This window comes from Solanum stenotomum, unplaced genomic scaffold (genome assembly GCF_019186545.1).
Source record: "Solanum stenotomum isolate F172 unplaced genomic scaffold, ASM1918654v1 scaffold33796, whole genome shotgun sequence".
NCBI classification, from domain to species: domain Eukaryota; kingdom Viridiplantae; phylum Streptophyta; class Magnoliopsida; order Solanales; family Solanaceae; genus Solanum; species Solanum stenotomum.
The window spans coordinates 2186-17700 of NW_026032633.1; the positions used below are offsets into that span (position 1 = coordinate 2186).

At 39.7% G+C, this 15515-nt stretch overlaps 1 protein-coding gene across 1 annotated transcript; it reads left to right on the forward strand.

Moving 5' to 3' along the window:
• The first annotated feature begins 9121 nt into the window (after positions 1–9121).
• LOC125852317 (uncharacterized) lies at positions 9122–10711 on the forward strand. Its single transcript, XM_049532070.1, has one exon. The coding sequence runs from the start codon at positions 9122–9124 to the stop codon at positions 10709–10711; it is 1590 nt and encodes a 529-aa protein (XP_049388027.1).
• Positions 10712–15515: the final 4804 nt, after the last annotated feature.

Consider the following 15515-nt stretch of genomic DNA (forward strand, 5'->3'; position numbering starts at 1 on the left):
CTTTTAAAACAGTAGGAAGGGACTCAATTTGTTAAAGAAATGCAATAACAACTCAACTTACTCATTTAATAAAGTAATATAATACTGTGGGAGTTTCTCTAACCGACAACCACCATTATGAGCCTATGTGGTGATACAACCTCTTGCCTACGCTGCCAGAACTGTACTATACTTTTTCGTCGTATAGAACGCCATAAATAAGTGGATCCACTAGTCTATGCTAAAAAGCACTAAGGACTCATCTATAAAGTATGATCATCTCTACCTATGATGGCTACATGGTTTATGGAGACTTTAGTTATTATAAACTCGCGTCTCCATATCGGTGCTCAATACTAATCCCAAAATGTACTTAGCTCATATGTTTTTTAAAAAAACTCTTTCTTTGATTTGAGATAATTACTCAAAACTTAGCTTAAAAGCCCTCTTGGAAATCGGTGTTTCCTTTCTTACTCAAATATGAAAACATTTCAACTCATGGGAATACTTAGTTCCCATATAATATTTGAAGATATGAACTTTTACTCTTATTCTTAGTCAACTCAAATCTTAAGTCTTAAAACAACGTTAAAACGTTTGTAAAAGACTTATGGAAAACTCTAAGAATTCGACGAATCTTGAACTTTCTTCTCCTTTCTCCTCTTTTCTCTTTTCTCCAAGCCCTAGAGTAAATTTCCAATATTTTAAACTGATATAATTCTGATTATACCCCAAATAAACTCCTAAAAACGAATTAAAATAATTGGGTAAGGAAAAGAGTAAATTACCCTTCCAAAATCCGGTTTAGACTTTCCGTATTTGAACAGCCCAGCTTCAAATGCGCATATCTCACTCATATGAACTCGTAATCACACAAACTCAGCGGCATTGGAAAGATATTTCCTACGGTATCTGGAACTACACCTAACTCATCTTGATCTAGGAGTTATGGTCATTTGAATTTGACCCAAAACTCAAACTTAACATAACTTAACAAATTTCCAGATTTTCATTCTTTCCTAAAATGAGTCTTTCCAATTCTAACTCTTTTTAGTTCTTTCAAAAGGCGAGGTGTTACAATATCTCCCCCTTGGGAACATTCGTCCTCTAATGATATTACTCTTACTAGGATAAGGGTGTAACATCAATCATTCAGTTCAAACACCCATCAAGCAAATCTAACGCATCAAGTATATAAATTATGGAGTACTAAGAAGAGAATTAGTACCTTGATCTGGAATTTCTCTGGGTTCAAAGAGATGTGGATATCTCTTCTTCATATCTTCCTCAGCTTCCAAAGTAGCTTCCTCAACAAATTGGTTCCTCCAAAGAACTTTGACTAATGCTACCTCTTTTGTTCTCAACTTGCGAACTTGGCGATCTAGAATTTGAACATGAATCTCCTGATAAGATAAGTTATCCTTGATCCCAATATCTTCAGTTGGTATAATCAACGAAGGATCGTCCATGCACTTCTTCAACATGGAGATATGAAATACCGGATGAACCGCGGCTAACTCTTGTAGCAGCTCCAACTCATAAGCTACATTACCAACTCTTTTGGATATTCTATAAGGGTCAATATACCGGGGACTAACCTTCCCCTTCTTACCAAATCTCATAACACCCTTCATGGGTGAAACTTTCAAGTATATCGAATCATCTACTTCAAACTCTAACTCCCTCCTCCTAACATCGGTGTAGGATATCTGACGACTTTGCACCATTTTCAACCTGTCTTGAATTACTTTCACCTTCTGTATAGCTTGATGAACTAAGTCTGGTCCTATCAATTCAGCTTCACCAACTTCAAACCACCCAATAGGAGATCTGCATCTTATTCCATAAATAGCTTCATAAAGAGCCATTTGGATGCTAGGGTAGTAACTATTGTTGTAAGCAAATTCAATAAGAGGTAGGTGATCATCCCAATTACATTTAAAATCAATCACATAACCCCTCAACATATCCTCTAAGGTCTGAAGAGTAAGTGCGCTCTGCTTGCCCATCTGTCTGAGGCAGTACTTAAGTTCACATTTGAACCTAAGCCTTTTTGGAATGACTTACAAAACTATGCAGTAAATTGCGCACCTCTGTCTGAAATAATGGAGACCAGAACCCCATTAAATCTTACCACCTTTTAAATATACTACTTATCATAATCTTCTACTGAACGGTTAGTCTTTACTGGCAAAAAGTGGGCTAATTTGCTCATTCTATCAACAATCACCCAAATCGAATCATGTTGTCTGCGAGACCTTAGTAAACCAATGATGAAGTCCATATTGATCATCTCCAACTTCCATTTCGAAAGTTCTATATTTTGAGCAAAACCATCGGGCATTTGATTCTCTACTTTAACTTGTTGACAATTCGGACACTTAGCAACAAACTATGCAATGCCCTACTTCATACTACTCTACCAATTCACTTCTCTCAAATCGCGATACATATTTATGGAACCTGGATGGATAAAATATCTAGAGCAATGAGCTTCCTCCATAATCATCTCTTGGAGTTCATTTACCCTTGGTACACACAATCTACCTTGATGTCTCAATACACCATCTTCCCCTTGTTCAGAATTCATTACTTTTGCTTATGAACATTTGCCTTCAATTCAAGCAAAGTAGGACCTTGGCCTAGTTTCTCTTTAACTTCAGATATTAATGATGATTCTGCCCCATTCATCACTACTACTTCTCCTTCTGTGGAATCCATTAGTCGAACTCCTAATCGTGCAAGTTTATGCACATCGCTTGCTAGCTCTTTCTTATCATCCTCAAAATGGGCGGTACTACCGATAGACAACCTACTCAAGGCATCAACAACAACATTAACCTTACTTGGGTGGTAAAGAATACTCATGTCATAATCCTTGAGTAATTCTAACCACCTCTTTTGTATGAGATTAAGCTCTTTCTGAGTAAACACATACTAAAGGCTCTTGTGATCAGTAAACATATCTATATGAACACCATAAAGATAATGGCGCCATATTTTCAAATCAAATACTACGACAGACAACTCTAGATCATGGGTTGGGTAGTTCTTCTCATGAACTTTCAACTGTCTGGAGGCATAAGCTATAACCTTGCCATTCTACATTAACACACAACCCAAATCCATTCTAGACACATCACAATATACGAAAAAACCTTGAATACCTTTTGGTAAGGTCAATACTTGGGCAATAGTCAACCTCTTTTCCAATTCCTGAAAGTTTTTCTCACAAGCTTCAAACCATTGAAAATTCACTGTTTTATGAGTAAACTTGGTCAAAGGGGACGAAATAGATGAGAACCCCTATATGAACCTTCTATAGTAGCCAGCCAACCCCATGAAACTCCTAATATCAGTTTGAGATGTGGGTCTAGGCCAATTCTGCACTGCATCTATAATATGAGTATCAACTTTAATTCCCTCTCCAGACACAATGTGGCCTAAGAATGCCACAGATTCAAGCCAAAACTCACATTTTAAGAACTTAGCACACAACTATCTATCCTTTAGAGTCTGGAGAACTATTTTGAGATGGCTGGCATGATCTTCCTCATTCTTTGAATAGATTATTATGTCATCAACGAACACGATAACAAGCATATCTAAATAAGGCTTGAATACTCTTTTCATAAGGTCCATGAATGTTGTAGGTGCATTGGTCAAACGAAAGGACATAACAAAGAACTCATAATGACCATAACGGGTTCTGAATGTTGTCTTTGGAATATCACATTCCATTCCTCTTAACTAATGGTTTCCTGATCTGAGGTCTATCATAAAGAAACAAGTAGCACCCTGAAGCTGATCGAAAAGATCATCAATTCTCGAAGGAGGATACTTATTCTTGATGGTAACCTTGTTCAACTGACGTTAATCTATACAAATCCTAAAAGAACCATCATTCTTCCTCACAAATAAGATCGGAGCGCCCCAAGGTGAGACACTTGGTCGAATGAAGCCTTTATTTAGGAGATATTTCAACTGCACATTTAGCTCTTTCAACTCTTCTGGTGCCATTCTATATGTAGGAATAGATATGGGACGAGTGTCTGGAAGAATGTCTATACCAAAGTTTATTTCTCTCTTAGGAGAAACTCCGGGAAAAAAATCTAGAAAGACTTCTAGAAACTCTTTTACTACTAATATTAACTGAATAGGAGGTATCTCAACACTAGAGTCATTAACTCAGATTGAGTGATAGACACAGCCCTTGGAAACTAACTTTCTTGCCTTAAGGTACCAAATAAAATGACCCTTAGGCACTACTGAACTACTTTTCCACTCTAAGACTAACTCATTTAGAAACTGAAACTTGAAAACTCGAGTTCTACAATCAACTGAGGCATAACAGGCATGAAGCCAGTCTATACCAAGAATGGCATTAGAATCTACCCCGTCTAACTCAACTAAATCATCGATGGTACTCTTGTGATTGATGGAAATGACACAATCACGATATACTCGCTCAGCTTGAATAGACTCCCCAAACAAGTGTAGAAACACAAAAGGTTTCACAGAGTTTCTCAGGAAAAACATCAAAATTATTCGCAACATAAGGGGTTACAAAGATAAACTTGCTCTTGGGTCTAGCAAAGCATAAGCATCAAGAGTAAAGACTTTGATCATACTAGTGACAACATCTGGAGAGTTCTCTTGATCTTGACGACTAGTGATCGCATAAAGGTAGTTTGCCCCTCCGCTAGTAACAGAAGTAGCTCCTATAGGTGCAGCCCTGTCTGGTGGAGCAACCAATGAAGATTGGGCTTTATTTCCCTGATTCCCATTTTCTTGCCGGTTCTTAAGGGACTCTTTCATGAAGTGACCCTATTGTCCACACTTAAAACAACCTGTGGAGCCATTACGACACTTACCTAGGTTAGTTCTACCACACTAAGCACATGCAGGATCCCAATTGCCTCCTTGTGCCACACTACCCTGAGACTGTGCATGTCTAGCTCTGAAGTTCTGTGAATTCTGACCATTATATTCACCTTTGTTTCTGGGTACAGGTGCACTAGCAGATGATGGAGCAGGTCTATTTTTATTTTGTTGGAAAGAAGACCGGTTCACATTATTTCTCTACTGCCCAAACTCATTCCCTGTTTTCGCATTCTTATTTCTAGACTCCACCCTATCCTTCAGCTTTTCTTACTCAACCCGCTGCACATAGACCATGAACCTTGCTATATCAATGTGCCCAATAAGCATGGTTGCCTTTCCCTCTTTGGTTGACAGACGGTTAAACCCAGTAACAAAAAGACTCATCCTGCTCCTCATATTCGCAACCATCTCCGAAGCATGTGATTGTTATCCAGGAATTCATTCTTGAGGTTGGTTGATTTGAATTCTTGAGAAATTTTTGAGGTTTTGTGCTTCATTCTTTAACAATGGAGTTTTGTTGAGTTCTTGAGGTGAGGGTCTTGCGTTTGAGTGTTGTTCATGACGTGATTTGAGTGGGTTTTCCAGGAATTATGTTGAGTTTTTGAATCTAAGGGAGTTTGAAAGAAATTAATCGATTCTAGGTGAATTAGGACCAAAAATTGAGAAGAAAAATTTGTCAAAACATTTTCGAACTAGGCTAACCCCCCATAGTGTTAGAGGGGCTGGTGCCCAGCGCCTACAGTTCAACCCAAACCAGCCTCAAGCAACTGAGGGTTGGCGTGGTGTTTGACTATTGTGCTAGGGTGTTAGGCCCCTTCCACCTCCGTCTTTCAACCCGTATATGTTCCTTTGAATTGTTTATTTGCTCTCTTCTTATTACCACTTATCTAAGTCTTCATTAACCATTGAGAGATCCTACATATGCTAATCATATCTCTTGAATTCACATTTCAAATTCAAAGTAAATATTAAGAGTAAAGTTTGAGAAAGTCCTTTTGAGAAGTCTTCTTCAATTATTTATAACTTGTTTTAAGACTTGAGTAAATGAATATGATGAGGAAAGTTGAGTGTCATTTTTCAAAATAATAAGGGAACTAAGCATTCCTAAGTGTATATGTTTTTACATTTAAAATGAGAGGAAACCTTGATTCTAAACGAGTTCATGAAGAGTTTTAAGTTTTGTATCTTGTAAGAGAACCTATTGAGTAGTTATCTCAAATTGAGGAGGATTTATGTTTTTAAACATATGAGCATGAGTTATATATATTATTGGAAATAGTACTGAGCACTGATATGGGAATGAGTTCATACAACTCAAAATCCTCATAAACCATGTATGTTAATATGGGTAAAGGATCATACTTCTTAGATGATCCCTTATTGCTTTTAATCATAGCTTAGTGGACCTGATCTTAGGCATATTTACATGCCCAAGTTGCCAATAATTGCCCATAAGTCAATAAGATTGAAAGATGATCTCTAGTCCTTAGCTTAAATTTTGGTGTAACTTGTAATGATTGTACACTTACACACATGATTAGTTGTTTCAGGAACTCTCAAGGGAATTGGAGTCAACTTGAAGAAAAGAGATGTAAAAGAGCATGAAAAGCGGCCAAGGATGAAGACCCCAGGGCCAGGAGTATTGCTACGCGCAAGGCACCAAAGGCCAAATTTCAGAGACGCCACTCAGGCGCTCTAAGAGGCGCAATGCGCCCGGGTAAAAAGTTCAGAGGCGAGTTTCAAGCGCGATGAGCGGCGCGACGCCCCACCATGATGCCGACTTTTCCAGCAAACATTCAACTACATAGGACTCTTTGTTGGCTTGGGATTGGGTATTAGTTTTTCTAATTATTATAAATAGATCCATAGGGTTCATTAGTAACGGTCGACTTTTGATTTAGTGTGCAAGGGCAAGAATTCAAGTTTGTAACAGGTCTTAATCCTTTAACTCTTCTATTTTCCAGAATTTGAATGAACAATTGTACTTTCTTATTTTCTAATAGCATGAGTAGCTAAAACGCCCTAGTTCTGGGGCTGTAGCTACGAATGAATTGTTGATTATTTGAGGTGTTATGAATTAATTCTTGGTTGTCATTATGAGTTACTTCTATATTCTTGTTTTAGTATTTCTTGACTGGCCATCTAGAGATAAATTTAGTGTCTAACCTTAAAATCGAGAGAGGAGAAGTTGGATAGACCAGAGAATATAGAGAACTTGATCGACCCGTTAAGTCAAGGTGATTTGTGTTCAGGAGTGACGCCCGGATGAACAACTCGCTTGGTTACGAAACAGAATGAAATATAAATGCTTGCCAGTTAGTTTATTTATCCCCGCTCAACGATGTAGTTAGATAGCTAATTGGAGTAGGTGACTAGAGGTGTGTAGCTCGACTCATACAATTAACCCTGTAAACCAGTAACTTGACAACAAACATTAGTTCTATGCCAATAATATGATACATGATATTCAGTGGATGCTACAGCCCTGGAATTGCTTTAAACCTGCTTGAAACATTATATCAAAATTGTTCACAATTAGTTACTTTCATTTAGTCTATAATCAGTCGTAGTTAACAATTAATCATCAACTCTTTGAAAAGATTACTTTTACTTTTATTTGTAGAATTAAGTGGTAAATATAAATTAATTATAAGTCCCTTGGGAACGATAACTCGTTTCTTCAAGAATCTATATTACTTACGCGACCACGTACACTTGCGTGTATACTGGGGAGCAACAAGTTTTTGGCGCTGCTGCCGGGGACTTAAAAATTGATTTATATTCAAACTTCTTAAGTCTACAACAATATATTCAGATATTAAATACTTGATCTTAGCTTGTGTATTGCAGGTACTTGACTTTCAGGTCTGGCTCGAAAAGGAGATCTTGTCCAACCTTACAACGAACCGGAAAGTGTTTTACGCCAGCGCAGAAAAATGAATCAGGAACGCAAGGAGAATTGGGGTTAGGTATTTCAGGAAACATTGATGATGATAATCAAGACAATGTGAATAACCCGGAAAACGTGAATAACCCAAGGAACCCGAATAACCAAGGAGGACCGCCTGTTGTTCCCGCAAGACCAGTCCGTGATGTGGCAGTCCCACTTACAGCAAACTTGGCATCCAGTATTAGGAAACCTCCACCGGGGGGTAGATTTGAACTAAAGCAGAAGATGGTGCATATCCTTCATACTAATAGGCAATTCACTGGTCTCCCCCATGAGGATCCTCAAGTCCATCTTAGAAATTTCATAGACATTACCAATACATACATCCCAATTGGAGTCTCATCAGACTATGTAAGGTTGACTTTGTTCCCATACTCATTGCTAAGAGTTGCAAGGCATTGGTTAGACTCTGAGCCACCAAACTCCATCACTACTTGGGATGATTTAGCAAAGAAGTTCTTGAGTCGATTTTTTCCATCCAAGAAAACCGCCAAGCTGAGGGGTGAGATAATAAACTTTGCTCAAAGGCAAGGAGAGGACATGTACCAACCATGGGCACGCTTCAAAAAAATGTTGAATGATTGCCCGCACCACATGCAAACCAATGAGGTACTTTGTCACTCTTTCTTTGAAGGTTTAGACTATAATGCTCGTTCTCTTCTTAATAGCGCAGCAGGTGGACAGGCCCTATCCATAACAAGTGAAGAGTTTTTCGCCTTACTCGATAAACTCTCTGAAGGGAACCAAGGGTATGAGGGTGAAATGTCTAGAAATTCAACCCAAAAGGATGCAGGGATCTTAGATGTAGACCAAGCTACTGCCATAAATGCCAAATTAGATGCAATGCAACATAACATTACATTGCAATTTAAACGAATAGCTCTAAATCAGGTTCCGGTAAACGTAGTACAACAGGCAGCAAATTGGTGTGAAGTATGTGGTAGTGGAACTCATGAAACCGAGCAATGTGAGGCAAACCCGGATTTCGTAAACTATGTGGGTAATGCGCAGAGGGGCGGAGTGCAACAAAACTATGGTAATACTTACAATCCCAGTTAGAAGAACCGTCCTAACTTCTCGTGGGGTGGTAATCATAACCAAAATCAGACGCAAGGGGTTAACCAATACCGTTCTCAAAGGGTTGGGCAACAGTACTACAATCCTAACCAAAGCTCAATTACTAGTGCACAAAAATGGGGGATGACCAATGAAGAGCTAATCCAAAAGCTCATGACTGAAATAGGGACCAAATTAAATGCTAGAATAGATAAGTAGGACGAGAACATTAGAAACATCCAGATGTCCCAAATGAGTTTAGAGAAACAAGTTGCGCAAGTGGCCAATTCTCTGAAATTGCGTCCCCAAGGTGTGCTACCCAGTGATACTGAGCCCAATCCAAAGCAATTGCATGCGGTAAGTACTAGAGGTGGGCTGCACTTAGAAGAACTAGCTCCAAATAAGAGAGACACTGAGGAAAGTAACAAACCAAAGAAGGTGGAAGAGGTAGTAAAAAGCTCCAATGTTGAGGTATCCATTCCTCAAAAGAAATTACCGCCTCCATTTCCACAAAGGCTCAAAAAGCAGAATGAGGATGAATGCTTCGGTAAGTTTCTCTCTCTCCTTAAACAGGTTCATATTAATCTACCTTTGGTTGATATTTTGCAGGGTATACCGAAGTATGCTAAATACGTGAAGGACATTATGGCTAGCAAGAGGAGGCTCACAGAATATGAAACCGTGGCACTTACTGAGGAGTGTAGCTCAAGGATTCAAAAGAGACTGCCCAAAAAGTTAAAAGATCCGAGCAGCTTTACTGTGCAGATTACAATTGGCCAAAGTGTTCATGCCCGGGGGTTGTGTGATTTGGGGGCTAGTATAAATTTAATGCCTTTATCTTTGGGTAGTCCAAAAAGAACCATTGTTATTCTTCAACTTGCCGATAGATCCATTGCTAGGCCAGAGGGGGTGGTAGAAGATGTGTTAGTGCAAGTAGGTTCATTGATTTTTCTGGTAGATTTTGTGGTATTAGACTTTGAACTCGATCCTGAAGTTCCATTCATTTTGGGACGTCCTTTTTTGGCCACAGGTAAGGCATTGATTGATGTAGCAGCTGGTCAATTAACCATGAAGGCACACAATAAGGTCGAGGTATTTGATGTTTACCGCACTCTAAAATTACCTTCTATTTATGAAGAATTGTTTGCTATTACTGTGGTTGATCGCCTAGTAGATGCATATTCAGTTGTGCCTGACGACCCATTAGGAAGAGTGTTAGTAAGTCATAAGAGAGATGAAGGCACTGAGGCTCAAGAGAGAGAAACATGTCTGAATCTGGCATTGGTGGAGCCTCACAAGCGGAGAGTAGAACCATTAGAGCGTGAGTTAGGGCCACCACCAAAACCCTCCATTGAGGAGGCCCCAAAGCTGGAACTGAAAACATTGCCGGCTCACCTCAGGTATGCATTCTTGGGTACTAATGAAACTTTGCCTGTTATACTTTCTGCAGAGTTGTCTGAATTTCAGGTTGGAGCGGCATTGCGGATTCTAAAGCGGAGAAAGAGAGCTATTGGATGGCAGCTAGCTGACATCCATGGGATTAGTCCAGCGTTATGTATGCACAGAATCTACATGGAAGAGGATCACAAGCCAAGTGCACAACATCAATGGCGACTAAATCCTTTGATGAAAGAAGTGGTGAGAAAAAAGGTAATAAAGTGGCTAGATGCTGGAATTGTGTACCCAATCTCTGATAGTAAGTGGGTAAGTCCGGTACAATGTGTTCCTAAGAAGGGAGGTATGACAATGGTAAGGAACGAAAAGAATGAGTTGATTCCTATTAGAACAGTAACCAGGTGGAGAATTTGCATGGATTACCGGAAACTAAATAATGCTACCTGAAAAGATCACTACCCCATTCCCTTCATTGATCAAATGCTTGACCGACTAGCAGGACAGGAGTACTATTGTTTCTTAGATGGGTATTCCGGTTACAACCAGATCTTGATTGCACCCGAGGATCAGGAAAAAACCACGTTCACTCGTCCTTATGGTACCTATGCTTTCAAACGTATGCCATTCGGACTTTGCAATACACCAGCAACTTTTCAAAGGTGTATGATGGACATTTTACATGATATGGTGGAAGACTTTGTAGAGGTATTCATGGATGATTTCTCTGTCTTTGGGAAGTCTTTTGAGGTATGTCTCCAAAATCTTGATAAAGTACTTGCTAGATGTGAGGACACTAACTTAGTGCTGAACTGGGAAAAGTGTCATTTCTTGGTAAAAGAGGGGATAGTGTTGGGACACAAGGTGTCTAAATCTGGTTTGGAGGTTGATAAGGTTAAGGTAGAAGTTATTGAGAAATTGCCTCCTCCTATTTCTGTAAAAGGTGTGCGTAGTTTTCTTGGTCATGCAGGTTTTTACAGGTGTTTCATCAAGGATTTTTCCAAGATTGCAAGACCTATGTGCAGTCTCTTGGAGAAGGAGGTAAAGTTTGACTTTGATGAGATTTGCTTAAAAGCTTTTGAAATGTTGAAGAGGAACTTAATTGAAGCTCCCATCTTAATTGCTCCTGATTGGGAATTACCATTTGAACTCATGTGTGATGCAAGCGACGTAGCAGTAGGTGCAGTGCTGGGACAAAGAAAGAATAAATTGTTCCACTCGATCTATTATGCAAGCAAGACCCTTGACGCTACACAAGCTAATTACACAGTGACTGAGAAGGAAATGCTGGCTCTAGTGTTTGCCTTTGACAAGTTCAGATCATATTTGGTAGGTACTAAAGTGATTGTTTTTACTGACCATGCAGCTATTAGATACCTATTCAACAAGAAGGATGCTACACCAAGGCTAATTCGATAGATATTGCTTCTCCAAGAATTTGACCTGGAGATCAAAGATAGGAAAGGTACTGAGAATCAAATAGCAGATCACTTATCTAGGTTGGAGGATTTTTCACATGTGAACGAAGGTGAGCAAATTCGGGAAGAGTTTCCGGATGAACAATTGATGGCACTAGATATCTCTCAAGTACCATGGTATGTTGACATTGTGAATTTGATAGTAAGTGGCGATTATCCTCCGGGTGCAACCACCCAACAAAAGAAAAAGATCAATCATGATGCCAAGTTCTACATTTGGGATGAACCATTCTTGTTTAAGCAATGCGTAGATTGGGTAGTGAAACGGTGCATTTCGGAATCTGAGGTTCACAAAGTGCTTGAGAGTTGTCATACTAGTCCATATGGAGGTCACCATGGAGGAGAGCGTACTGCTCATAAGGTACTACAATCTGGTTTCTTTTGGCCCTATTTATTTAAAGATTCTATTTCTTTTGTGAAGGGTTGTGATAAATGCCAAAGGTTGGGTACTATTTCAAGAAGACATGAGATGCCACTCAGTATTATTTTTGGAGGTGGAAATATTTTATGTGTGGGGTATTGACTTCATGGGTCCCTTCCCACCATCTAGTGGCAACCAATACATTCTTGTGGCTGTGGATTTTGTGAGTAAATGGGTGGAGGCTGTAGCTCTTCCTTCGAATGATTCAAGGGTGGTGATAAAGTTCATCAAGAAGCACATCTTCACTCACTTTGGCACTCCGAGGGCAATTATAAGTGATGGAGGTAAGCATTTCATTAACCAACTTGTTAAGAATCTTCTTGCTAAGTATGGTATTCGTCATAAGGTTGCTACAGCTTACCATCCTCAAAGAAGTGGTCAAGTGGAGGTGTCAAATAGAGAGGTGAAGCAAATTTTGCAAAAAATGGTGAATGCTCAAAGGAAAGATTGGTCTGATAAACTAGATGATGTGTTGTGGGCATATAGGACTGCGTACAAGATACCAATAGGGACTTCTCCCTGTCACATAGTATTTGGGAAGACATGTCACCTTTCGGTGGAATTAGAGAATCAAGCATATTAGGCAATTAAGAAGCTGAACTTACACCCCGAGCTAGCCGGTAAAAAGAGAGTGAATCAGCTGCATGAACTTGAGGAGTTTAGGCTTCATGCTTATGAGAATGCCAAGCTATACAAAGAAAAGGCAAAGAGGTGACATGACAAGCACATTGTAGCTCGTACCTTCAATCCAGGAGATAATGTACTACTTTTCAACTCTAGACTAAGGTTATTCCCCGGAAAACTAAGGTCGAAGTGGAGTGGTCCATTCAAAGTGGTTAGAATGACTCAACATGGGGCAGTTGAACTTCAAGGTGAGACTGGCCCTACTTTCTTGGTCAATGGGCAAAGAGTGAAGCACTATTTCAGTGAGGATTCGATCATGATCGAGAAGCTCTTGAGCTAAATGATGAATGATCCAAGTTGCGTCGTGCCGCGATGTTAAATCAAGCGCTACATGGGAGGCAACCTATGAACAAAATGTAACAAATAGATAGTATGTCTTTGAATTCTTGAAAATTTTTATTTTAGCGTAGTTTCAATTCTTAGAATGTAGGTTAGTTATAGTTAGATAAGATTTTACTTTCATTAATTGTAAAAAAAAAAAAAATTAACTGTAGCCAGGCGCACTGGCAGGCGCGCCGCGCCTGGCATATAAGTTTAGAGCGCCTTTTCAAGCGCTATACTGGCGCATCGCACCCCTATCGCGTCCCTGCCCAAATTTTTTAAAATCTGGGTTTTTACCCGGAGAAAGCCCGACCCACTCCTCTTAAATCCCTACAAACTCCCAATTCTCTCCCCCATTCTCATACAAACCGCCCAAAACCCCCTAACTTCTCTCCAACTCTTCTTCTTCTTCTCACATTTCATCTTCTACTTCCTCCATTTTTACTCCCATCCAAACTCTTCTTCTTCCCCACCACTAACTATAAATCCTCCACTTCCCCTCTTCTCTTTCACTTCTAAACCATCCTCCTCAAACCATATTTTTTCTCCTCTCCTCAATAACCAATCCGAACTCCCCCATTTATTCTAATCTTCCCTTTAGTTTTCTCTTCTTAACATGTTTCAATGGCACCTAAGGTGAAGAATGTGGCGGGGTCTAAGCGAAGTAGAAAGGGCGAAGCATCCCGATCATCTAGCGGTCAGAAACCGGTTCAAAAATTTGGCAAAAAGGCTGTAGAAAGGTATGGATTGGACTGGTTTGCATGTCAACAAGAGACGAAGTATATGGGCGACGAATTTGTGAATGAGGTACGGTTACAGTCACAATTTCCTGCTATATATCAGACTGTTAATGATTTGGGTTTGCGTTTCATGTTTGATGATCCAAGAGATTGCAATTTGACGTTAGTGAGAGAATTTTATGCAAATTGGTTAACTGAAACAAAATATAAAATTGTGCCGGTTAGGGGGAAAGATGTCAGGTTTTCTGCCCGAATTTTGAATGAGTTGTTAGGAACCCCGAATTGTGACCCTGATGAGTTTAATAACTTGAAGGATAAACCTCCTTATAGGGATATCCGACATACCTTGTGTGGGGTTGATTCGACTGCTAGGTGGGAAAGGAGTAAGGATACTGGGAGGCATAATACCCTCAATTTTGCTAACTTTAATCAGGTTGCTCAGGTGTGGCTGAAATTAGTGTGTAGTGTGTTGTTGCCTGCTAAACATTTAACTGAGGTAACTTGGGATAGGATGGTGTTAGTTTGCATGCTGATGAAAGGTATGCCCATTAATGTTTGGTCAATTATGAGGCAAAATATGATGAAATTTCAAAATAATATGTGGTGGAGATTCTGTTATGGGGGGTTCATCACCCGTTTTCTGAGGGGTGAGGGTATTGAAGAGGAGGCAGTGGACATGACTGTTGCGTATCGCCTGGACCTGACGAGTAAGTTAGTCGATGTGACCAAAACTAAGGCACTAGATCTGTCACATGGACCTGTCTTGTTTGCCCAAAAGAGGCAAGCCCGTGATGATAGCGTCATGGCAAGAATGTTTGGTATGGCAGTGCTGTAGTTGCGCATAGGAGGGCGTCCAGTTACTGATGCTGAGATGGAAACTATGGCGGAACGATATCTGTTGTCTGAGAGTGCCACTTTTTTGTGCAAGACTGGTCCTGCCTTTGTAGAGCCATTGGATGATGATGAGCCTACTACTGACGAGGCTATAGATGATGAGGAAGAGGTTGCTGATGTCGCTGATGAAGCAAATGCCTTTATGGTGTTCGATGACGGTGACGCCGAGGCCTAGCGGTCTGAGGGAGTATTCCTAACTCTATACTTTGCCTTAATTATGCATTGAGGACAATGCTTACTTTTCAAGTGTGGGGTGGGGTAATATGTCTCTGTTGTATATAGTTGTTTACTGCTTTATCGAGTCTAGTGGTAGCTTTTAGTTAAAGTTTTTTTAAAAAAAATTAGGTTCCTCAGCGTTTGTTTTCGGTACTTTTACTGAGGATTGTCCCTTTGAACCGACTAGAACTAGTTTATGGCTTCATTGAGTTTTAAGAGTCGTCATAGGAGTGACAGTTTCCAATGATGGATGGATGACGACCGTCTTAAGGAAATATTAGTCACATAGAAGAGTAGGATTGAGAAACCAACCTTGCCCTTTTGAAACTATGTCCGAAGAGGTTAGCCAAATGTCATGAGTAGTCCCAAGCATGTGTTCTTAGTGTTGACTCCAAATAAAAATAAATGGGCTTAATTGTGTAATGATACCGTAATGCAAGTTGTAAGAGCATGTTGGTTGATATACTCTTATATGTGTCATAATGCCATGTGTGGTGCGA

Excerpts from the sequence above, each read along its gene's own strand:
- LOC125852317 (XM_049532070.1), top strand. The coding sequence starts at position 9,122 with ATGAGTTTAGAGAAACAAGTTGCGCAAGTGGCCAATTCTCTGAAATTG.